At 40.1% G+C, this 24,042-nt stretch overlaps 3 protein-coding genes across 6 annotated transcripts in view; 2 read left to right on the top strand and 1 right to left on the bottom strand.

Annotated features, from left to right (window-relative positions):
• Positions 1 to 16,598, bottom strand: part of tshz2 (teashirt zinc finger homeobox 2) — a 107,307-nt gene extending 90,709 nt beyond the window's left edge. Inside the window, exons 1-2 of the mRNA XM_005448379.3 lie at positions 16,466 to 16,598; positions 10,020 to 10,082 (exon numbers count right to left, since the gene is read on the bottom strand). The gene's annotated coding sequence lies outside the window, so the exon portion shown is untranslated. The remainder of the gene's footprint in view (positions 1 to 10,019; positions 10,083 to 16,465) is intronic.
• Positions 12,590 to 17,171, top strand: zfp64 (zinc finger protein 64 homolog (mouse)). 4 transcript variants are annotated; one of them, XM_013275536.3, is made up of 6 exons: positions 12,590 to 12,843; positions 13,009 to 13,176; positions 13,254 to 13,397; positions 14,705 to 14,767; positions 14,859 to 14,942; positions 15,221 to 17,171. In XM_013275536.3, the coding sequence occupies exons 1-6, from the start codon at positions 12,822 to 12,824 to the stop codon at positions 16,636 to 16,638; spliced, it is 1,899 nt and encodes a 632-aa protein (XP_013130990.1). In that variant the 5' UTR covers positions 12,590 to 12,821; the 3' UTR covers positions 16,639 to 17,171. The 4 variants fall into 4 exon arrangements, with proteins under 4 accessions (XP_013130990.1, XP_013130995.1, XP_005448888.1 ...); XM_013275541.3 differs by having other exon boundaries at positions 12,591 to 12,843; positions 13,113 to 13,176; positions 14,859 to 15,110; XM_005448831.4 differs by having other exon boundaries at positions 12,591 to 12,843; positions 14,859 to 15,110.
• Positions 17,172 to 17,353: 182 nt separating this feature from the next.
• sall4 (spalt-like transcription factor 4) overlaps positions 17,354 to 24,042 on the top strand; it is a 29,258-nt gene continuing 22,569 nt past the window's right edge. The window contains exon 1 of the mRNA XM_005448374.4: positions 17,354 to 17,881. The gene's annotated coding sequence lies outside the window, so the exon portion shown is untranslated. The remainder of the gene's footprint in view (positions 17,882 to 24,042) is intronic.

Raw genomic sequence — 24,042 nt, 5'->3', positions numbered from 1 at the left:
TATCGTGCACACCGCCTCACTGATAATCTGTCATGGCTCACTGGAACACTTGAACAGAACAGAGCCATCGCTTTGTTATAGGTAACACCTGTGCTTTTACAAACAGTCATATACTTCAAGTTAAGACACGGTGTCCAGTGAATTTCCTCAAAAAATTAAACACAAACCAAAAAGATTAACCAGTTTTGTTAAAAGCAGCATAAACTGAACTGCAAAAACCAGCTTGAGGATTCCAAGGTTTATGTGGCAATAACCAGACAGTTGTATTAGGTTAATTAACATAATTTTTTATTTTATAGATAGATAGATTAGATAGATTAGTTAGATTAGTTAGATAGATTCCTTCAATACAGTGTATTATCAAGTTGAGCTCAGCTCACAAGACTGGTCAGTACCATTTTTGGAAAAACTACAGAAGATTAACTACAGAACCAAAACAATTACTCAATTAGCAGATTAGTTGATCAACAGAAATCAAAACAGCAAGAATTAATTTATTTTCAAATAAATTAGAATTGCCTCCTCGCGTCCTGGACCAATAAATTAGCATTTTTCACCCTTTTCTGTATGCTTTTCTAAGCTCACAGGGCTAAGGCTCATATGTAGTCAAGAAATGTGTTAAGTATATTCATCACTGGCCAATTAAGCTGATTCTGACAGAGCCCAAAGTTGAAGCCATGACAGTAAACAATGCAACAAAAGTGAATGTTGATGCAAGGATGCTACAAATTCTAAAACATGGATGCTTCACACACATCTTTAATAGAGCAACACAGTAAAGCCAAAATCACCAAGGTGGCACCTGAGGTTATTGATATTAATTCAGTATATGATCAAATGTGAAATAAATTCACAACCTTTCCTTCTTTTAATAAGTAATGGTTATGAATGAGTATTCTTGCAGAATATTCTGACGTAACGGTGAATTGACCTTTAACATTTTGAGTGTAAAATGTCATCCCATGTGTGTAAAATGTAGAGCCGACTGATTTATTGGCAGGCCAGTATTACCGGTGAATATTAGCCATTTGCTGATCTATCAGTATCAGCATTTATAACTACCAATATATTAAAATGTTAAAGTACAGGGGAGACAGGAGAAACACCCTTCAATCATGTTATAAGTGTGGATGTTACATGCTTTGTCCACCAGTGGGCACTCTGTAGCATCCCTGTTGACAACAGGTGTTTAAAACGCTACAAATACTCAGCCAATCTGAGAAGAGTCAAAACAAATAAATAAATAAATAAATAGCAAATAAGTAATTATAAATAAAAAATGTCAGGGAAAAAATAGCTGATATGTCAGGATATCAAATTTTTAAATACATTTTTAAACCACCAAACATCATTATTTATTATTTATTATAATATTTGGTGAGTTATTTGGTAAAATGGTACCACTACTGTTAGAAGATTACTGAGTTATAGCCAAAAACACATTTTGTCAAGGTGATCTTGACCTTCGAACACCAAATTCCAACCAGTTCATCGTTCAGTCGAAGTTAATGTTTTTGCAAAACTGTTTTTTTCCTGTGACTTTACAAGAATGCTACTATGATGAGATATCAGTGACCCTGAGATTTGAGTTCATGCTTGAGTTTGAGTGATAATTTTAGCAAGGTTGGAAAAGATTATCTTCAGGCATTCAAGAAAGACACATATCTGTACAACCTAAAAACAGTCATAGGTGTCACAGTTCAAGCTTTTGATTATGTTACATGAAAGTAAAGTGATAACCATTATGTTCTTTATTTTTGGTTGAACTCAACAAGTCCACATGTGTCATTTTTGCCCTATAAAGTTGGCATTTTTCATCATCTTCTAATTAAAAAACACAATGAAGATATTAACCAATTTTGGAGGAAAAACACTTTCAGTCCTTTATAAGAAGTTTTTTTTTCACATTTTAATGGTTAAGTGAGAACATGTTTTGGGGTAGTGTTCCACTACACATTCAGCATACATAGTGTACTCATCGGCTGACTTCAAAGTTGCAGCTATGCACCTGTTTAATTTTGTAGTTCTTTCCTACCGACATACAAATGGCTGCCAAATTACACAAAACATAAATCCAGATTTAGCTTGTATCTTTCTAACTTTATGTATGTAGAACATGACTGATTGGATTTTATGTACATATGGAGCCAGTTCACAACAATAATAATCTCAAGGCACCTAAAGTTAAACAGTGATGGCATATTTTCACTTCATTTCATTTTGTCTGCCTTGAACAAATAACTTCTCTGGTAAAATCATGAGTGTGTCAAGATCATCACAAGTCAGCATCACAAGTTTCACACTTCTTTTTTATGTTATTAGACAAATTTTAGATTTTTAAATTTGTTTATCTGCTGCAAATATCACATCTCAGCATGGCTTTGATCACAATTACAATCAAACTTGTTACATGGAGCCACATATTTCTGGAATAGATGAAACAATGCTTTCATGTATTTGAGAAATAAGTGTAACCGACACAGCACAACTTCTTTAGGTTCTTTATGGCAATGCCACTGTTATGTTTAGAAAGCCGTACTTTAATATAAACAGATTAAAATGCCATGGAGCCTGTGTCTCCTTACTGCTGCTGCCGACTATATTCTTGCACGAGCTATTTCTACTGTAGTTTAAATCATTATTTATTAATCTGCAAAAGTAGCATATTCAAGTTTAGGTTGGACATGTTGTCCTTGTTAATGTAACTTTTGACACAATAATACGCGCCGCACGACTTAATTATTTCTAATGATATGTGCCTGATACAGGCAGTGACATTGTGGCATATGAGCGAGAGCACTTTATGGTTAATAAAGTGTTTTGATCATCATATACAGGACTCAGGGAAACAGGTGCAGATGAAACAACTGGAACACATGGTGGAAGCCAGAAGCTCAGCACACCTGTTCCCTTCCTGCTAAACAGCCTCGCAGTGGATCGTCTCTGGAGCACAAAATAGCTTCCATCTCACACACACAGCACACATTTCTCCAATTCCAATTGCTCAGAGATGGAGAACAGACATTTGTCCCTTTTAGGGCCAATAGCAATAGTGATAAATGAAAGCAGGACTCTTTCTCTATGCTGCTGGAAGATCTTAATGCATTTTCCTCTGGTCTGTGTAGACAGAGCACTCCGCAGGGAGGGAGGGGAGGATAAGTAACTATAGGAGGTGGTAATGGTGTTGGTATCGGCTGGTGTTGTTTGCCCTAGCTGTATTGAAGCGATGGTCCCCGAGGAGCCTGGCACAGGGAGCTGGGTTTGTCAACCTTGTCTGAGGGACTTAATATGAAAACAACACTAATGAGAACCATTTCCATTGCTCTGTTTATTTTCAGAGATGCATTGAGCGGGGCATACGCACGGCTCAGTGATCGCACGTTGCATTGCATTCATTATGGGGCCCTGGATGGGCTACTGATACATTACACACAAACACACTTATAATTGCATTTTTTTATTGTTCAGTGCTACTTTTAATGCTGCAGTGAAGCAAAATGGGCTCCATCTGACCAAACACAACCGTAACGTTATGCATCTGGCTGGCATCTTTTATCCTTTTTAGAAACACTTACTAAAAACTAAAAAAAAACACACTACGTCTGTACATATACTGTAGATTCTATAGTATGTGAGGAGGAATTCTCTTCATCAATAAATGACAAGCTTCAGCAGACAAGTATCATTTCCTCAAGCAAAATGAATCCTCCCGCGTCCATCTATTCACTCACAGACATGCCATTTTGAAAATCTCTCTAAAGTGACATTACTCTAGAGATTGAAACCACTATTTCATTGAGCAGAAAATTGCTATTGAATTTGGGGCTGAATAATTGGAAGCTATGTTCCAATGCAACCCACAGAAAAGGTGGAGTTATGTTTTATTGTCACACTCAAACCAATGACATTCTGAAGCTGAGCAGCACAAATGGTATGGGTATTGTTGGACGGGACATTGCTCTCCTTTGTATATGAGCCATATCAAGCAAGGAGTTGGAAGGCAATTTGGAAAGGATGCAATTCACTTTGAGCTGAAAGAAGGCCATGGATGGCATGAAAAGATATCAGCATTTTAAGGGAAAAAATCCGAGCATTCAACTGTGTAGTTCTATGTTTGTTAAAGCCTAGACCAAACATTCATTTTCAAACATGTTTGCTGTATTGAAAACCAAAGAAGGCAACATTTTTCATCCAAATATATTTTTTTTCCTTGCAAGAAAATACATGGTAGAGTCTGCAATTATAAAATCCTTAATTAAATATTTTCATACATAAGCTGCGTCTGATTGCATGTATCTACATCAACAACAGGCGCCACTCCTTAAAAAACAGCACTTGTGAAAGCGGCCACCATTTAATAGAAGAATAACTGTTTCTGCTATCCTCTTTGCTGCATTTTGTTTTTAGTTTTGTGGCACTTCCTCTCCCTTCCTGCCCCTCCTTTTATCCAGTGATCGTTTTGTGAACCCTTTACCCTGTCATTGGTTTAGAGACTCCAAATGACTCTCTGTTTCTGCAGAAGACTAATTCATCCCCTTTCCTCCCTCCCTTGGCCACTGGCAATACTGATGACCACCAGAAAGACGCACACACACAAGCGTGAACACTTTTCATACAGCTAGACGTTGGTGCATGCACATACACACTCACACATACACACACACGCTGATGGCTGCTGTGGTGTGCTGGTGTAATGTGCTTTGTTGTGTGAAGGTATCAATCAGAGGGGAGCAGATTATTAGAGTGTCTGAAAGAGATCAAACAATGTTGCCGTCTGCACCCACACATGGCTGATTTACAGGCAGGCAGATAAAGTACTGCAGCTCTCTGTCAGGGGCTACATGACGGCTCGCCGCGCTCTTAGGATAAATTATTGCAGAGGCCCGCGGTAATGTCTCTCCACCTAGCAACCAGCCGCTCCAGCCGCTGCCAGGGGAGCCCTGCTCGTCTGCCATAATGGCACTGTGTCCGGGGTCAGCAGTTACTGTATCGTTGCAGAGTAGGAGGGATATACACACATGCACGCGCACGCACACACATACACACACATATATATATATAGAGAGAGAGAGACACACACACACATCCTTGAATGCAAGCGCGTGCAGGTTTGAGCACTGTTTCTCGTTTGTCTCTACACCTGCCATAGGAAGCAATGCCAAAAGACACTCAGGGATGACTACAGGAGGACTGAGTGGACACAGGGGAGGTGCCGATGTCTCGCTGCAATTTTGCAGCAGAGCAACATTTTGAAAAACTGACACCAAGGTTCCAAACAAGACAGCGCTGAGGGGAGGGGGGTTGCCATTATCAAAAAATAAAACTTGGCAAAAACATTACAGAAAGCCATTTGTAACACTAAGTCTGATCTCACTTGTGCAATTGGCCAAGAGGCAATTGTATAGACGCGTTATTTCATAGTACGCTCCAACTGCTGCTGTCCTTAGGTTGGCATGTAGGCCGGCACAAAAACAATCACTTTGTGACTGATAAAAGCCTCAGAGGCATATTGACATATACCAGTGACTTTTAGAACAAAACACAGTACCTATTTGATCCACTTTCTGAAACAAGACTACATATTTTGAGCTATGCTTTAGTAGACAGTGACAAAGATATATATATATATATATATATTTGTATAGACAGACAGCAGGAAATTGAAATGAATAAGTCACTAACCTGAAGTGGATTTCACTTACAGATGACACATAACTATTTTATATGTCGCTGAGCTCCTGGCCTTTTATTTATTTCAAGATGGCATTTTTTTTTCTGAACACCAAGCAAGGTCAGAGTAAGTAAAATTCATCCGAGGAATTGGCAGGAAAGAAACAGGGCTGCAAAAAGACAGCAGAAAAACTATAGTGAGATGCTAAAAGATAGATGCTGTCGATTGAGTGTAATGAATATTTTAGGGAGGCTTTCTCCATTAGAGCCTTTCAACAGTGTATTTCTATATAAAAAGAGGAGGGAAACTAAGAAATAAAAACACAAACAACTAAAAAATACATTTTTCCTTTTTCTTGAACCATGGCGGTCCACATCAGGAGTTCAGAAACTGGCTTTGGCTAGCCGCTCTGCCATTTCAGTGATGACTGGGTGATCGCCTCCTCCCTGCCCCCTCCCCCGTGTTATCTCGCTCAAAGCAGTGCCATCCCTCCATTGTAATAATGCCGCTTCCCAGCAGCCCTTGGAATGACCTTTCTTTAATTAACTGCATCTTGATGAGCAGATCTACATAGAATGTGAAGGTTAATTAATGAAGTATCACTGCTTAGTCTTAAAACCATCACCTAGCGGATGACAGCCAGCCCACCACTCTCAATTTTACCCCCGATCTCATTAGCAATGTAAGGCCAATGGACAGCTCGGCTCTGGCCAGTGGATCTCAAATAAATTGTATCAAAGATGGGCCCTTTGATATCCTTCATATGGCTACGTAAGACCATATTCTGACTCTACACTTTGAATAATATATGAGAAATACTCACAAATACACACTCACATTCTTGCATCACATAATGTGTTCATGTTTTTCTCTGAGGTATGAATCTAGTCAGCAAACGCATAAATAATTCAAATGAAGGTAAAATAATATTTCAATTAAGATCCATGTAATCTGTTTCCTGCAAACAAATACATGATGGATGGTGATGGATAATTCTTGTATTATTGCACAGTTTCATCTTGATAAGCTTTCGGTTTCCATGTGATTTCATTTCAGGGCACATTTCAGCGTTGCTTATCATCGCAATTTGGAAAGAAGATCCACATTAGCGAATGTTGCCCGACGACTTAAAGTGTCTAAAGCTGGTAAAAGATGGGACGATGATGACTCGGGGTCTACGGTTACAGCGAATTTCCCAAAACTGGCTGCACTCACACAGCTTTTTGTCTATCCATATCCATCTATCACACGGGAGGATGAGGTGAGCTATCGCCCACGTATGCTGAGCACTCCGAGCGCAGACACTAGGTGGACATGCAAGACTATCCATCACCGTGGAAGCTTGGTTTTGTTGTCGTTGATTACAAGATTTCCCTCCTGGGTATCACCGTCCAGGAAAGCCACCTGGGCTCACTTACCTTCCAACTTGCCCTGGACATTGGAAAAATGACCCGAAAGTATCCAAGATAAGAGAAGTTTTCTGACCCCTTTCATTCCGAATAAAAGCCTCATTCAAAAGGTGATGATTTCATTCATTCATTGCACCCAATCAAATGGTGCACATTATCCTGCTGTGAACATTATCCTGTTTCTTTCCATGTACTGCTGTTGTCTATTTAGATGCACATGCAATTCTCCATCAGGAGAACCGCTACTGTCTCTGTATGAAAATTCCTCCTGAAAACAGAGAAAAATGATTGAAGCTCCCTCTGTAACCTTGTTCCAGCCCTAAAGTCAAAGCATTAATGCATGACTTGGCGTCGGGTAGCATAAGAAGCACAAAACAACTTCCATGAAACAGCAGAGTTTGACAGGTGCATGTTTATCCTTTTTATCCAATATCTGCAGAATAAAGAATAAAATATGACAAATATACTCAGGCCATCTGGATACGGCTAAACAAGCAAAGCTACCAGTCTCTATTTGTGTCTGTTAGCACTACAAAGTTATTGATTCTCACCATTTACCACTACAACCCTTTGACAGCAGACACAAGCTCATATGTTAAAACTGGCATGGCTGACTTCATGACAAGCTAACAAAGAGTGATAACCCCCTGGTGTCTTGTTGCTGTCTGTGTTTTTATGGAACACAAAAACAAAAGAATAACATATAAGCAGAATTCTCTCCACTGCTTTTATATCCGTGCCTAATCTGTATACTGAATGACAATGATTTCCAACCCTCATTTACGGATCGAGTCATGAAGAAAGACGGAGTGAAATCCCATTTTGTTGCCCATAAATTGTTAAGATTTTGCCAGAGTAAACTCGATCCCTAATTGGTGTAGCTTTTTGCTACCAGTGATATAGTGTCACACCGTCACTGATGACTGTCAGGTAAACTTTCTATATAGAAGTATTTCTCCGTTGAAGCGTCTATCTGATTTCCCTTTCAGCACCTCGAATGACACCCCGCTAAAAGCTGGCACAATACGCTTCCCGCACACAACGCTGTCACCAAAGACAACTTGGGAGAAGCGAGTGTTTTGAGAGTTTGAAACAAAATAGCTGGTGCAGCATTTCCCCATTTCCGTCTGAAATCCTTGACACCAGAGGATTTACAGTGAAGTGAAGTGAGGTGGGTGCTGTATGGAACGAGCTGTGGGGGCTGCGTTAGCCGGGGTGGGGGGTGGGGGGTCCGCACTACATTCGTGCTGACAGGGATCCTCCCTGTAGCGCATGCTTTTTTTCCATTAGTTCCTTACTCACTCTCTTGCCCTCCAGACCCACAGAGTGAGGAAGATTTAAGTGGCCAGTCAAGAGAAATCCCCAAGGTTTGGCAGGTGTGAGGTCTGGCTTCATTATCTACAGACACCTCTGTCCAATTATGAGCCTTGCTCCCTCTGTGACGATGATGATGCTGTGTGTGTGTCTATAGGTGTGTGTGTGCACGTGCGTATGTGTGTGTGGAGGGCATGAATAAGCCACCCTCATTGTTATCTGTCTAACTATCAAGATTCTCTCTTCCATTGTGACATCATTGACAATTTCACACAAAAAAAAATGTATGCGCGCGAACTCATATTCACATATCACACACGGACACACGCGCACACACAGCATGCACATGCCTTTTGTTTAGATTTAGCTCCATAGATCGGCCTAAACCTGAAATATTCGGCCCATGGCCTCATTTCCTCCTCTGCTCTACTTGGAAGAAGAAAGCAACACCTGAAAACTACTCGCGCGCTCACAGTAACGGTCACTTCCCACCGAAAATAATTAGGACTCGCGATAAAGAATAACCAAAGGCCCATAATAAATTACACACAACAATCCCGTGATCAAAAGTCTCACTGGTTTTGATACATCTCCATGGTTTCTCCATTTTGCTGACCCACTGGTTCCAAAATGTCAGCTACTACAAACTGGAGCAGTGCCTTGTAAGCTGCTTCAAACAAGCACAGGGGTCTCTTTCTCTGGACTGCTTTTGGACACCCCCTGCTGACACTAAAGTGAAACACAACCTACAGAACCTTCTTTTCCAAAGCAGACTGCACTGATAAACATGACAGAACAGATGACAAAAATATCATCTATTTTGAGAGACGTGCACTTTTAAGATGGAGAAAAGAAACCTAATTATTTATTTGCTACTATGGCAACATTTGCATAAATGCATGCTTCTACGCTAGATCTTAATGCTTGACAATATGGAGAATTCTAAACTACATTTTTTTTAAAAGGGGGGGGGGGTTACATTTTTGTCTTAATTTATATCCCAGCATGTTCCTTGGGATTGCACACACTACTCCCAGGGCTATGGCCTGCTATTGTCTATGAAGCCACATGTACCCTCTCCTCTCTGGTTTGCCTGCACTCATATGCAGCCCTATCATCTGCATCACTTGGCAGATACAAAGAGCATAGCACTGATTTGCGTGTGAGCATGTGCGCCTTTTGTGTGTAGCACGGCTGCACTTGCTTGCGTGTGCAAATGTGTGTGTTTGTGTGCATGCTTGTGTACAGTCTCTTTTTTTTTTTCATATGATAAAGTGGGAGTGTCGGAGGCATCTGATGGTTCCCAGACTTTGGCTCTGTTTTATCTGATGCTGAGATGGCAGCTGTTGACCAAAGGAATTCATACATGTGTGTATAATTTGTCTTATGGCTCAAAACAAACACGGGACATGGGACATCTTTTAGCCATTCAATTTGACACGACACAAACCAAAGGTCGCCGTGTGTGTTTTGGTTTCCCGAGTTCAGGACTGTCTAGAAATAGAACGGACAACAAATCTAAACACATTACGCAGTTATTTTCTTGGAACTGTACAAATAACAAATCATTAACATATAAGAACAAATGCGGGTTGAAGCAGGTTGCAGCACAGCTCTGAACTCACCAATTTATTTGCCTCCTCTTAATGATGATAATCTTAGGACTGGCGGCAGCAAATGAGCTTCCCCTGAAAAAAAAAAAATTGCATGAATTAATAATGAGCAAAATTACTCAAACTCTGCACACCACAACCTGCCGCAGCACGGTGGGCAGTGGGCCCTAAGGTGACAAAGCTGGGTAAATATTTTATGTCTAAATATGATTTTGGGGTCCTGAGTCTTCTGTCTGACAATGCTGCCCTTATCCTTGCAGAACATGGGTAAACCATTAAGCTTAGAGGAGACTTGGAATCCATTGGCGGCTCTTGTCTGGACGCAAGCGAGATTCGGAGATCGGGTTTGCGTGCAGCAGTCGGCTTTTGAGGTTTATGTCTGTGAAGTGAGTCGACGGTGTTCTTTGGGTGCCCTCAGGTGGAAGCCTGGTATAATTGCTGTTGACAACCTACAAGTCATTGTGCAATTAAAGCATCTGCCGCTCCTGTGTGGCAGTGGGCTGTGATGCCTTGTGACAGCGCGTAGCCATTAAGCAACTGTAAGCAGCTGGCGTGCCTCGGTGGGGGAAAATAATGTGACAGAGGCACTCCCCCCTATTGTTGCCCTTGTCTCATTGGGGAAAAGAGGGACATTACATCACTCACCAAATACACGGGTGTCTCAATGAATGGGAAAGGGGCATGTCTACAAATGATAGTTTGTTTCTGAATGCAAAAACTGAAAGTGCTTTTATTGTTTTCTAACAAGAGATGGAAGCCTAGGGAAAACACAATCAAGACTATGCAGTGTGCTCAACCAGGAGCTATTGGAAATTAATCAAATAGTGAAGTGATTGATTAGTTCAAGTGAAAACAATGACAACAATTAGATAATTCAAAGTTTATGGATTTTTTTTCTTTTGTTTTGGGTTTTTTGGGGGGTGTAAAACAACAAATTTCCATTGGTTTCAACTTGTTACATGTTTTTCTTTTTCATATCACTGAAATTTAATATCTCTGGATCTTAAATTATTTTGAGCAGACACCGAAACATATAAACTGGGAAAAACTGTGATGAGCACTTTTTGTTACTTTCTGATATTTCAAATCATTAAATGGAAAAATCCTAAGAATCAAGTGTGAAAAGTGAAAAAAGCAGATTTACAGTTCTAGATCAAAGTAGGGAGCATTTTGGCCAGTTCTTCACTGCTGTGAGAAGGGCGGGAGGGACATAAGTCTTTTTTTTTATTACACCACCACTAAGTCATTTGGGTGTCACATGTAAATGTGGTCTTTTGATGTACATTTAAGTATACTGAATTTGCGAGAGGGGGGGGATTTATGTGCATGCAATTTGCACACTCTTTGGTCAGATGCAATTATTTATTTAATTAGCTCATTTTCATGTCTTCATGTCTCCTGAGCTGTGTCATCAAATTTCAAACTGCCAAGAAAACAGTACTTTGTTAATAATATCATCAATGGATTTACCATATCACTAACTGAACATTTATGGATTATACGTGACAAATTATAAGTCAAATAGGGTGATAATCAACTAGTCACATTCATGTGGGTAGGCTATGAAAGGCCTTGCAAGTCTAAGTGTGTGTGTTCGTGTGTCTAGTGTACTTAAATATATGTGTGTGTCTCCTGTCTGTCTCAAGGATTTGCTGTTTCAGCAGGGAAGGAATCAGTCCTATGCCTTTGCCATGCAGGAAAGTCAGCGTAAGGAAATTCCTGAGCTTCACAGTGGCAATCAGGCAGTTAAGGACCTGCCACTGAAAATGGAGCTGTATGTCAGTCACTTTCATGGCTTATTCACACTAGCACAACTGCTCTGGCATAAAAAAAAAAAGAGGCATTCTCATTCACTCACACCAACAACCAAGTAAATTGCCCTTACTTGAAAATGGTAGAGCATGTATATTTAAGTAGCCTACCATTTGAAAGCTTACCTTGCACACGAGAAATACTCTATTAAGTCGCTGCAGGCACCACAGCAAGTGTTAAGGCAATATTCTGCTGCCTAGAGTAAACAATAAAGCTAACTGCTGATTTCTGTGCCGACGTAAGTTAGAATTTGACATTTATATGGCCCAACAAATAGTTTCAACATACATGTAAAAGCCATCGTTGCCTCTCTTTGTGAAATTTCCAATAAGTACTAACCGTTTTGGTGGCTTTCTGGGAACAAAGAGGTAAGCTAATAGCTACTATCCTCTCCAAGTCAACTAATGCAGCTACTCGTTAAACCTTTATATAATATACTTCTTGTTTTTAAAGAATTTTAAATTTTGAAATCAGATTTAGTTTTGTTCAGCATCATAACCTGAAGACCTCGAATGGGCCGGGGGGACCAACCACACAATGATGTTGCGTTCAAGTGCTCATAAATACGCAATTTCAGCTTTTGAAATTCCGGTTTGCAAAAGAATTAACACAGTGTAAATAGATTTGTTTATTCTAAACAGGATAGTCAAACAGTCAGTCAGATAGCTTTATTAATAGTATGATTTATTGACTTATAAGTTGATTTGGGTGATCAGACTTTGTAGTTTGATTTTCCCACGTTTTTCAAAGCAGCATATGACGACACCAGCAAAGCCTTGTGCGGTTGCCGCAAACCCAACGTAGAATGTCGTAAAACATGGAGTCGGCAGAGAAGTAAAGTGCGAGTTCTATTGATATGCAAACCGTGGTAGATTTCGCAGTTGGAAATAGATAGTGATGTTTCATTGGCTACTTTTTGACCCGTTCGGCATGTTTTAAAACTACAATGGACACCGCGAGGACACAGAAAATGAGCTGATCTCCAGCAAAACCACCTCGAAAATGGCTGCATACACCGCTGAAGGTAAAACAAAACAGTTGCTAAAATTCATAACTGGAAGACAAATCTATGATATCACGATTTAGCTCCAAATTATTGTAGCCATCTTGTAATCACTTTCACATATGTACATTATGCAACGTCCTATGAAGTCATTATTTCCTGTTTTGTGTTCTCTGCAATCCGAAGTGGCTGCAGGTCATTCTGTGGTGGTGGAGGTGAGCCCAGATATCCACATCTGTGGCTCCTGCAAAAAGCAGTACAATAATTATAAGGTCTTTCTCGCCCATAAGCAAAATGAATGTTTCCTGTCCATCCCTGACACCCCAACCACTACTGCCACATCCACTCTCACAGGTAACATACTCCTGTTTCTGCTTTTGTTGTCCATAATTTGAATGAAAACTTGACTTTGCCTGTCAAATTACTTTCAGACTCCAGCACTGAGTTTGTTTTTGAGGAGACCTACCAGACCTGTGTTGTGAGAGGTGTCAAAAAGATGACCAAAGCCCCAAAGACACCTTCCAAAAAACTAAAACCTGCCCTGACTTCAAAGAGACACAGCTGCTGTTTCTCAGGTCGGTGCCTCTTGCTGCTGATGAACGCAGATCTTCAATCTCTAACAGGAAGAACTGCACTTCCTGCCACTCAAGCCCCATATCATTAATATTTCCAGTGCTGTAAAAAAGTATTTGCCTCCTTCCCTTTCCTGTTCCATATCATCAAACAAACTTTATTAAGTAAAATACAAAGACAACCCAAGTATATACAAAATACAGTTTTTAAATGCTAATTTAATTTATTAAGAATAAAAAGCTATCCAAAGCTACCCTATGTGAAAAGATAATCAAGCAAAGTAATCCATAAATAACAAAATTACACCCAAGAGTGCATCGAAGGAGCATCCAGGAGGTCACAAAAGAATCCAGAACAGCATCTAAGGAACTCTAAGCCTCACTTGCCTCAGTTAAAGCTAGTGATCATTATTCAACAATAATAAGGAGACTGTGCAAAAATTGCATCCACGGGAGACGTGAGGTGAAAACCACTGCTGACCAAGAAGAACGCAAAGACCCGTCTTATATTTACCAAGAATATCTTGAACATCTCCATGATTTTGGGAAATATTGTGTGGACTGACGAGACAAAAATTTAACTTTTTGGCAGGTTTGCATCCTGTCACAGCATTTCATAAACGACATCATACCAACAGTCAAACATGGTGGTATTGTGATGGTCTTGGGCTGCTTTGCTGCTCCAGGACCTGGATGACTAGTTATAATTCAAAGAACCATGAATTCTGCTCTACTACAAAATCAGTTTGGCTTATGCAGCAGGACAATAATCCAAAAAACTCATTGGCAAGTTCAAAATTCCATTCCAGCTTTGGAAAGTGCTATAAAACAGCCACCGCTGACACAAAATGCTGTACATCAGCAAAAAATTGAAAAGAGAGGCAATAAAGTAGAACTAAAACGTACAACATTACACAAGTAAAAACAGCCATAATAGAGTTTTATAAGCGCACCCCCACAAATTCATGGGCAATTACTTTTTGACATAGACTCAGGTAGGTGTAGATGTCTTTTTACCCCTTAAGAAATGAAGTTGTCATTTAAAAACTGCATTTTGTATTTCCTCAGGAAATTTGTTTGATGTCCTAAAACATACAAAGTGCCAGCCCGAGTCATCGTTACTTACAGAGCACTTTCTAAAAGTGCTGTACAAAGGCATCAACAGAGTGACAAATGGGCAAAAAAAGAAAGAAATCGGGAACTTTTTCACAGCACTGTATGTATTTAGTACAGTGTTGATTGGACTTTTTACAAATGCAGAGGCTGCACACAATTTAAGAAAATGTTTGGGGCTTTTTTACAATCTACAGGTTGCACTTTCAAGACACAGTATGGCCAAAAAGACATGGAGCGACATCTTAAAACTCACACCGGTACGCTAATGCTTTCAAAATATGTTCTTCAGCTGCAAAACCCCCTTTCGAGTAAGTTTTAACCCCAGTTGTTTTTCTGTCTACCATCCAGGTGAGAAGCCATTTGAATGTGAATTGTGCCACAAGCGCTTCAGTCGGCGGGACAAGCTGAACATGCACAGCCGCTCGCACACAGGTGAGAAGCCACACAAATGTAAACACTGTCCTTATGCAGCAGCAGACAGCAGCAGCCTGAAGAAGCACCTGCGTATCCACTATGATGAACGGCCATTCAAATGCCAGATCTGTCCTTACGCCAGCCGCAACTCCAGCCAACTTACCGTGCATCTCCGCTCGCACACAGGTAGGGTAGGTAGCCAAAACATCCAAAATTGTCAGCAGCTGTGTGACAGTTGTAGCTTAGAGACTGGTATTAAAACTGGTTTTATTTTGTTTATGTATTTATTTTCTAAGGGGATGCACCTTTTCAGTGCCAACAATGTGATGCAAAGTTCAAAATAAACTCAGACCTGAAGAGGCACATCCGGATTCACTCTGGCGAAAAACCTTACAAATGTGACTTTTGTGAGTACCGCTGCGCCATGAAAGGAAACCTGAAATCGCACATTCAGATCAAACATGGTACGGAGAACTCCTTTCAGTGCATGCACTGTGATTTCAAGTGTGCCAACAAGACTGCTCTGCGACAACACTTGAGAGAACACCAACCCACTCAGCCCATTCAGTGTTCCAAGTGCACTTACTCCTGCTCCAGCAAGGGGGCGCTCAAGGTCCACGAGCGGATCCACTCCGAAGACCGCCCTTTCAAATGTGACTTCTGCAACTTTGCCTCTAAGCAGCGCAGCAATCTCGTCATTCACAAGAAGAAGTGTCACTCGGATAAGCTTGAAAAAGGCAGCGGTGGGAAAGGAGGCAGAGGTGGAGGGAAAAATTTAGGCACTGACTCTCCGAAGCCTGTCAGCTCTCGGTATCGAGCCAAACTAGATGCAGCTCGAGCCTTTTGCTGTGACTCGTGTGATGCTTCGTTTGTGAGGGAGGACTCCCTGCGGAGCCACAAGAAGCAGCATCGGGACACTCAGAGTGTGTTGCAACTCCAGCTCTCTACCCCAGCGGAAGCAGTTAACTTGGTTCCCATTACCATGTCACAAACCAGCGCTGAGCTCGAAGTTCCTATCCCGTGTAACCCAATGCCTCCTTATAGTAATGCACAGCTTAAAATCATTGTATCTCACCCGTTAGGCCAGGATAACCCCTTGCTCTCGACTGCTGGAGATGGCCAGAATAAGAGCAACATGGTCTTGCTTAGCCCAGAAAACCAGGACATGGTAGTTAACTCCATGATCCAGCAGGTCAACCTGCTGGCGCCTGTACAACCACTCGGTTCATCCCAAACCACAGAAGCCACTCTTGAACCCCAGACTGTCCTCCTGACTCAACTCAGCACCGACGATGCCAACAACCCGCTCCACCAGGCCCTGATGCAAACGGCTATAACCGCTCAGGACTCAAGCAGCAGCACACAGACGTTCATCACCACCTGCTCTGAGCTGGAGGGGCTCAATGCTTTGATCCAGGAAGGTGGCACAGAGATTACAGTGGTTACGGAAGGAAACTCAGCTTTGGTGACCACAGCACCTCTGCCTGACGTGGACATGTCCAAGCCAGCAGAGACTGTGACGGTTGAGGAGAGTGCCTTACCCTGTGAGGAAAGTGCATTACTGGTGCCAAACATCAGCCTGGGCAGCCAGAATGTGGTCATCCACAGCGTTCCACTTATAGTGTCTCCTCAGCCTCAGCAGAGCACGGTGGATCAGCTCTCCCCTCATGCACTCTATTCCAGTTCACATACACTTGAAAGCATGCCACAGTGAGCAGCGGTGTGTGTTTCTGAAAGTGAAAAGACAGTAACTGCATCATAAGCTATTTCTCTGCTGATAGTAACTTGTAGATCTAACGGAAACCACTAAAATAACAAAACTGTTGGCTTTGGAGGTGTAGTTTGTTTAGTCTTCACATTTTAGAATAAAACATCCATTTTAACATTGTTTCATGCACTGTATTTTCATCTGTTATATTTGCAGGCATCAAAAATTGAAATTAAACCATATTTCAATTACAATATTTAATTGAAATCAGGTTTAATTTAAAGCAACATCATAAAAGAATAAAAGAATAATACCGCAAATGAACAAAATGTGAAAGTGACTGAATGTATTTGTATGATGTATGTTTTATGTTTGTCCATTAGGTGGCAGCAGAGTGATGAGAGTAAATAATGAAACTTGCTCTGCTTTATGGAGTATTCAGACTGTAAGTGTACTGCTGCCCCGTAGTATTGATTATACATATTCTGTATGTATAGCTTTTTTTAAAAAATAAATAAATATTTTTTTTCAAGCCCTCATTCTGAATCTGAAAAAGTAGATGTCAATTGTAGAAAACATTAGGCTGCATATCAAGGTCTTAGCTTCTAAAAGGCGACTTGCATTCCCGATAGATTTTTCAATAAAGAGCCAGTTTTTTGCTTGCTGCTTTCTATTATTCTTCCTATTTTTACATTCAGACTTCAGCACTTAGTATTTGCAGAGAGCGGATGCTGCACCTGAATAGGATTCTCCTGTGTAAACACTTGACCATTGATTTCTTTCTGGTCTCTGAGCACTAATGGCTCTGCTGAAGCAGACTCTTACATTTTCTCGCTCAGCATGGCCACAAACTCAGATGAAGTGGTTTGATGGTTTAAAAAAAATGTTTGCCAGCACTATAGGTTGAGAGAGTTGGTTTGCGTTTTAGACAGGGGACTGTAGCTAGCAAGGGCATTACTATAGTTTGTGCGCTTTAACACTGAAAATATATGAAGGATGGCTTTTCTATAATATCCCCATATTACTAATTTTCTTGAGAAATGCTGCACTTTTTTATACCACTGTGTTTCTATAAGATACGACTGCTACTCACTTGAAGGTTGATACATTGTGTCTTTTTGAAAGTGCTAGCCAAGAATTGAACTGATATGAAATGACTGCTGTGTCTGTCATTAAATGTGAAGCTAGGAGTAGGAGGCAGCTACCTTAGCATAAACACTGGATATGGAAAAACAGCTAGCCTAGCTGGGTAAGAAAGCGTAGTTACTTTTATTTTGTGAATTCTGTTTTGAACTGAAATTTTAGGGTGCTAATTTGAGACATCCTTATGAAAGGGTTAGGCATATTGTTTTAGAGACTTGGTTGTCTCCAAACTAAGCTAATTGTGTGCTGATTGGTTAGAGTGCTAGCTTTAGCCTACATTTGCTAATAATTGTTTTACTTGTGAATGCAGTATTTGACCTATCAAATTAAAATGCTACTTATTTCCTGTTCACGCAGGTCCTCAAACAACAAACATGGTAGAAATCTAATCGTTTGACATATAACCCATTGTATCCTTTATAGGATAACTTAAAATTTCAACTTACCTCAATTGTTTCCAGTGACTGAAAAAAGCTTCCATGGATAACAGTGCTAACTTTTAATACCACCTGATGCCACAGAAACTACTACTACTAGTCAGGTTGGCATTGAACATTCTTTTGTTTTAGGTTCAATTTTAAACAATAAAACTTTTTATTCGTAGATGGTGATTACCATATTTGTTTTTTTGTGTATTTATGTAAACTTAAGCAAGCTCTTTAGATTGTTTGCTGTGCTTTTTGTACAATTTTTCTATTTTCTACCTTAAAATTAAATGACAGCTCAAAATACTCATTCTGCACCTAAAAAGAAGGGAAAATCTGAAGTTTGGTTTTGTTTCTTGTATGATTTAAGCTACATAAAGCCAGCTTATAGTGAAGAATGTACCACAAAGAGAGCAGTATGCAAACTAAATCTGCATCAGTTCTGCACTTGGGTTGCATTATGAGTGCCTGCACTCAAACTCAGATTTTTTGAACCATTTTGTGTTACCTCTTCTTCAGGTGGAACTAGGGGAAAAAAATCCTGAAATTCCATTATGCATGAAGATGAGTGTTATGTGGGAAAACCACAAAGCACTCTGATGTATCTCTTTGATCTATTATCTAACAGACTTCCAGGCCATAATCCTAAGCACCCTTGAGGAGGACAGACCCTTTCTTTCCCCCTTCTTCTCTTCCACATGTGACGTCATAGCTGGGTTAAGTGCCTTTTCTATGGGTTACAATGTCTTAAGAGCCCTACTTGGGGAGAAGGTTTGAAGAGAGTTGATGTTATATTTATTTACTTTTTCTGTTTACATTTTTTGGAAAAATAGTGACTCGGTTACAGTATAAATCATACCCAATTTGGTCTGTAAGCTTGTTTTCATATTTCAAAGCTAACTGGAGTGCATTCTGTTGGCAAATTCTAAAGCTTTCTTGCTTTTCTTTTTTGATAAATGGTAGGAGGAGTTTAAAATGAAGCTCTTCATACTGTATAGCACTTCTGTGTTCCTTCCTTCCTGTGTTTGAGATGCCAGCCTTTGAATGGGGGCCATAAATGGCTTCCCAAAAAGCAATTTCCACTCACAGCTGCTTAAAGAAATCGTAACTTGTGATGCATTCCTTCTGGACATAAATAGATCCAGAAAGGACCAGGTGATGGAAAGATGGACAACAACCAGAGCAAGATGACACTTTGGCAAAAAACTGCCGGTGCTCTAAATAGTGTGAAAATGTCACAAGGTAGTAAAATAAACCTAAATGAATTGAGTTTGTTCATTTCTGTCATCAGAGGTAGCTATAAATCAGCCACCGAGTCCAAACAGTTTTTCTCTCCTTCAGATACAATCTGTCGCTCGGTTCAACAATGCATCTCTGACCTTTGGTTTGTTTGCACACAATTTGCAATCCCATCAGTAAATGGCATTGAATGCCTTAATGAAATTAACTGATTGGCGAAGTATTGATATGGATTTGTTTTTCCGATGCAGGCATCTTTTGGCTGTGACACTATTGACATCTTAAGTGAATTTTGATTTCTTAGTGCACTGGAGGCTTTTATCTTGTCTGTGTTCAATTCTTTTTGTCTTTGCGATAGAAATTCATGATGAAAGCGGTATTTGATCAGCCGAGGGACAAAAAGACACCTCACTTTGCCTTTCTGAATGCAATGTGATTATTTGCTGAGACATTATTAGGCTATTGTAGCGTCTACAAGAGGAATCAATAGTATCACTTTAGGGCAAACTCTGGATTTAAAATGACTTTGCCTCTGTGGGTGGTTGTATATTTCACGCTGCATGTTTGTTCTTCTTTAATGAACTCGGGCACAATTCGAAGCTGCTCAAATTTGTTCCTGTGATTCTTGAGTTTTTCACACTCTGTCAAAGCTTTGACACTATTTTGTGGTATTTATTTAGCATTTGAGTGTTTGGGGTGTTGTTTTTGTCTTTTGTCGTCTATCTTGGGCTGTCAGGAAGCATTACTCTGACAGGCCCTTTTGTTGTTGTTACTTTAAGATTGAAAGCAGAGTTTAAAACCAGTCCTCGGGGTGAGGGCAGAAAAATAAGTATAATTTTGGGCCAATAGGCATGGCTGCAGTGGGAGCACCAGAGCCCATAAAAGTCCTTTAGTGGACAAAAGAATGCTACAGTATCTCCTGCTCTTCAATGCAGAGCCAGTGCCTTTTAAAATAATGTCTTTTATTCTTCTGTGACAATGTGGGCTTCACCGTTTTGCAGCGATAGCTGCGCGTAATCTTGTGAATGCAAATAACCGGCTATCAGCTTTTGTGATTCAGGAACAAAGACATTTAGCTATTGTTTTCCTGTCTTGTTTCTGTGCCGCTAACCCTATACAAATGCATGTTTTAATGATTTTGGCCTTGCACATCAGTGCCATATATTCAAAGGGAAACAAGCACTCGGTTGTTTTCTTTTATTCCATATATGGTCGAACGCAGGTTTTGCTGGGAACCCGAGCCAAGTGTTAGTCTTGGGCCATCAGGTTTGGCTCTGCGCAGATATGGGATTTGTTTTTTTATGCTCGGTTTTGCGACAACCTTTGATCATTCTCATATGTCAGCATGTTGCTTTGTGTGTTCTCTGTCCGCATAGTCTCATAGTTTGCAGAGCAGCACAGTCAGTTTTTGTGTGCTTCAACATTTGTTTTCATCAGACTGCCCTTATACGGTGATTTGATTGTTGTTAAGCATTCCATAATTTCGGTCATAGTAAGTTTGATAATAAGGGTATTTGTACAATTACTGATGTGTTTATTATAAGGACACACTGGTTGTTAGTCCCTGGTAGGAGTTGCTTTTTACACATGTGGCTTTTGAATCAATACTTATGTGTTAACTGTGAATATTGTCCTCAAAGGAGGAACAAAACTGTTGCATAAGCAAACAAACCTATTTACAATTTTAGAAATTCCATTGGTTTTCAGCAGATGCCTATGAGCAAGCAAAATATTTTCTCTGTTCACACATGCCTTATCCTAAAACAACAAACACGATGGAAATCTAATCTTTTGACATACAAGCCATTGTTGTGTGTGCGTGTGCGCGCACATGCTTGTGTATGCGCTTAAGTCTTTGTTTACCATGTGTGCTTTCAGAGTGCTTAATGCGCACAGATACTGCTGCCTCAATAATTCTTATACAATGGGAAACACTGAAGCCTTTGGTGGATCTGAAACACTTCAGCTGAGAAATGTGGGGTTTTTAAAACTGCATCCCCGTCAAAAATCTCTCCAGTTTTTATTCTTTTTGTGTGTTTGATGTATTTTACTTAATAAATCACATAATAAATAAAAGATTTTCTTTTTAAAGAATTGCAGAAATACTTTTATATCCCTAAATCTATTGTGGTGGCCCTACATACATTTATTGCATCCTACCTGTAATTTCTTTAGTGTATCTTTTTTGTATAACCTTTTTATCATTGTTGATCATTTACTACACTGCAGGAGTCACTGCTAGACCCATAGAAATGTTTGAGATGCTCAGGAATGGAATGGTGAAGAGATGAAGGGTAAGATTTTGACTCTCTGTTAGTATTAATATCATAATTAATATGATAGAGAAGAAGACATTTCCAGTTTTACTGTTACTAGTGAAAAAGCTTTGGTGAATTGGGGATGGCCAGCCTTTTTTTAACCTTTAAATAAAGTTGTCTTTGTACCACCATAATGTCCACCCAACCCCATGAAAAGTCATAGCTTGTCCATATTTGATGTTTGTTTGACCCCATAAGGGCACGAACCTTGGCTGATCCTTCATCTGAGGACAAAGCTTATGTTTGCAGTGACATCATAAATGCCTGCGCAGAGAAAACAATGGCTGATGAATTTAGCTGGAGTCCAGCACACTGGACAGCAGTGACACAGAGACGTTGGCCGAAACTTCCAGTGTCATGGAAATTTTTCAAACAATGACCAACACCTTGGCCAAACATGCAGAGTACTCCCAAAATGAGGGGAGCTGTAGTCTGAAGAGATCAAAATGCTGTGGTTGTTTTAGGAACAGTGGCAGGGAGAGCCTGAGCATGGCTGGGATTATCAGGTTATAACACCAAGTGTTTATATGAATCTTTGTGACTGTTGGAGACAGTCAGGGATGGGGCACTGCTCCTAGGGGAAGAAAGACACTTTGTTTTTATAGGCTGCCTGGAATGTGTTGAGGACTCTGGACATCTGCTTTATTAGCATATGTGAATCTACCCCCAGCTATGTATCTGCTGGTGGTCTGATAATGGATCTTACTGTTACTGATAAATGTAAATACAGACTAGGAGGACTGGTTTGCGTTTTTTGCGCCGTTTAATTGATGGCTTTATTTTCATAATAATGTTTACGTTTGAACCCCTGACTAAAGCATAGGAGGCAGGCTTTGTGAAATTCATGCTTTTTTGAATGGAAGTTGGGTTTTTTTCCCCTGTTTTCTCAGTTGCACTACTTTGCTGTTTCAGTCTGGCTCTCCTGCAGCTTATTGGTGTGAAAATTCCTCAGAAGCATTCTCAGAGTCATTCTCGGGTCGTTACAGATGCACCCCACCCATGCACTCATACTGGCTCGTGGATTACCATTTTCTTTGTTAAGCTAATTGCATTATTGTGTCTTTCTAAAAATCAAGTAGGGGGTATGTGAGCCTATGAATGAATGCACAAGGACTTATGGATGAGATGTATTTTCTTCAAATGTAAATTAAATAATTGGCATGGTTGGATATGATTTTTAAAATGACTAATTGATTAGTTACATATTTTTTCTAACAATTCTCGGCTCAAACTCGATTGTATTACCCTGTTATGAAGTCGACTCGGGTTGTTTCCTGCTATCACGTCTTCATGACAGAAAATTAATTAGTTTATGAATAATGAACCATTTCTCTTGGGATAAAGATCATGTGGCAAAGTGCCTTCAGACAGATATCATCTATTAAATAGACCAGGCTCGTGTAACCTAACACCTTGTGGGGAATGCACTCAATCAAGCCTATTGTTTCTGTTCACATACAGTTCCTTCTGTGAGATAAGTCTGACCTGGCCACGGAGATAACAACAATGCCCTAAAAGCATGGATGAGGCATTCACTGTCAGCGCCTCAGTTAGCAAGATTTCCACCCAGATTCATATGCAGTTCAGGTTAGGCTAGCAGCTGCGGTCATCAGAGGTGCAATAAATTAACTTAATAAATAATACAGGGAAAGTAAGCCATTGTTTCTAATATCACATTATCCCAGACTAATATTCAGACTCTTAGTCAGGATGTAATTTAGTGAGCTGGTGCCTGTGGTGTGATTCATGCAGCAATTTGATCATGCCACCATTTGAATAGGCAGCATAAATATTATGGCACAGAGGATGTGAGTCAGGACAGAGAATCCAGTTCACTGGGCCATTACTTGAGTTGAAAGGAAAAAGAGGAAGCTGGTTTGAAGATTTGTCACCATCAGATCTCTCCGTTTTAGAAAGGGGGTGGGCTCAACAAAGCTCAGGAATGTGAAGAAAGATCTGGGTGTTGGGAATGTTTGTTCCCATAAATAGGAGCGACTAGTCGCCAGTTTCTGGGTGGGAAGAACAGCTAATAATACTATGCCAGCTGCATTATTATAGCTCCTTATTAACTGATATAATACAGAGAATTTTAATTTAATTTACATAAAACATCATTTTTGTTTTGTTTAATGCTTTGATTTCATAATGTGGGACAAAATAGCGGTGCCACTAGTTCCAGTCAGCTTGCTTTACTTCTAACAAAACCTGCTTCAAATGCCTGAATATGCATTATGTTTATCTTGATCAGCAGGTTTAGTCTATTGCCACAAATCTGCAGTGCAACA

This window comes from Oreochromis niloticus, linkage group LG20, assembly GCF_001858045.2.
Source record: "Oreochromis niloticus isolate F11D_XX linkage group LG20, O_niloticus_UMD_NMBU, whole genome shotgun sequence".
NCBI classification, from domain to species: Eukaryota; Metazoa; Chordata; class Actinopteri; order Cichliformes; family Cichlidae; genus Oreochromis; species Oreochromis niloticus.
The sequence above is the reverse complement of the archived record's forward strand: the minus strand, read 5'-3'. Positions and strand labels throughout refer to the sequence as shown.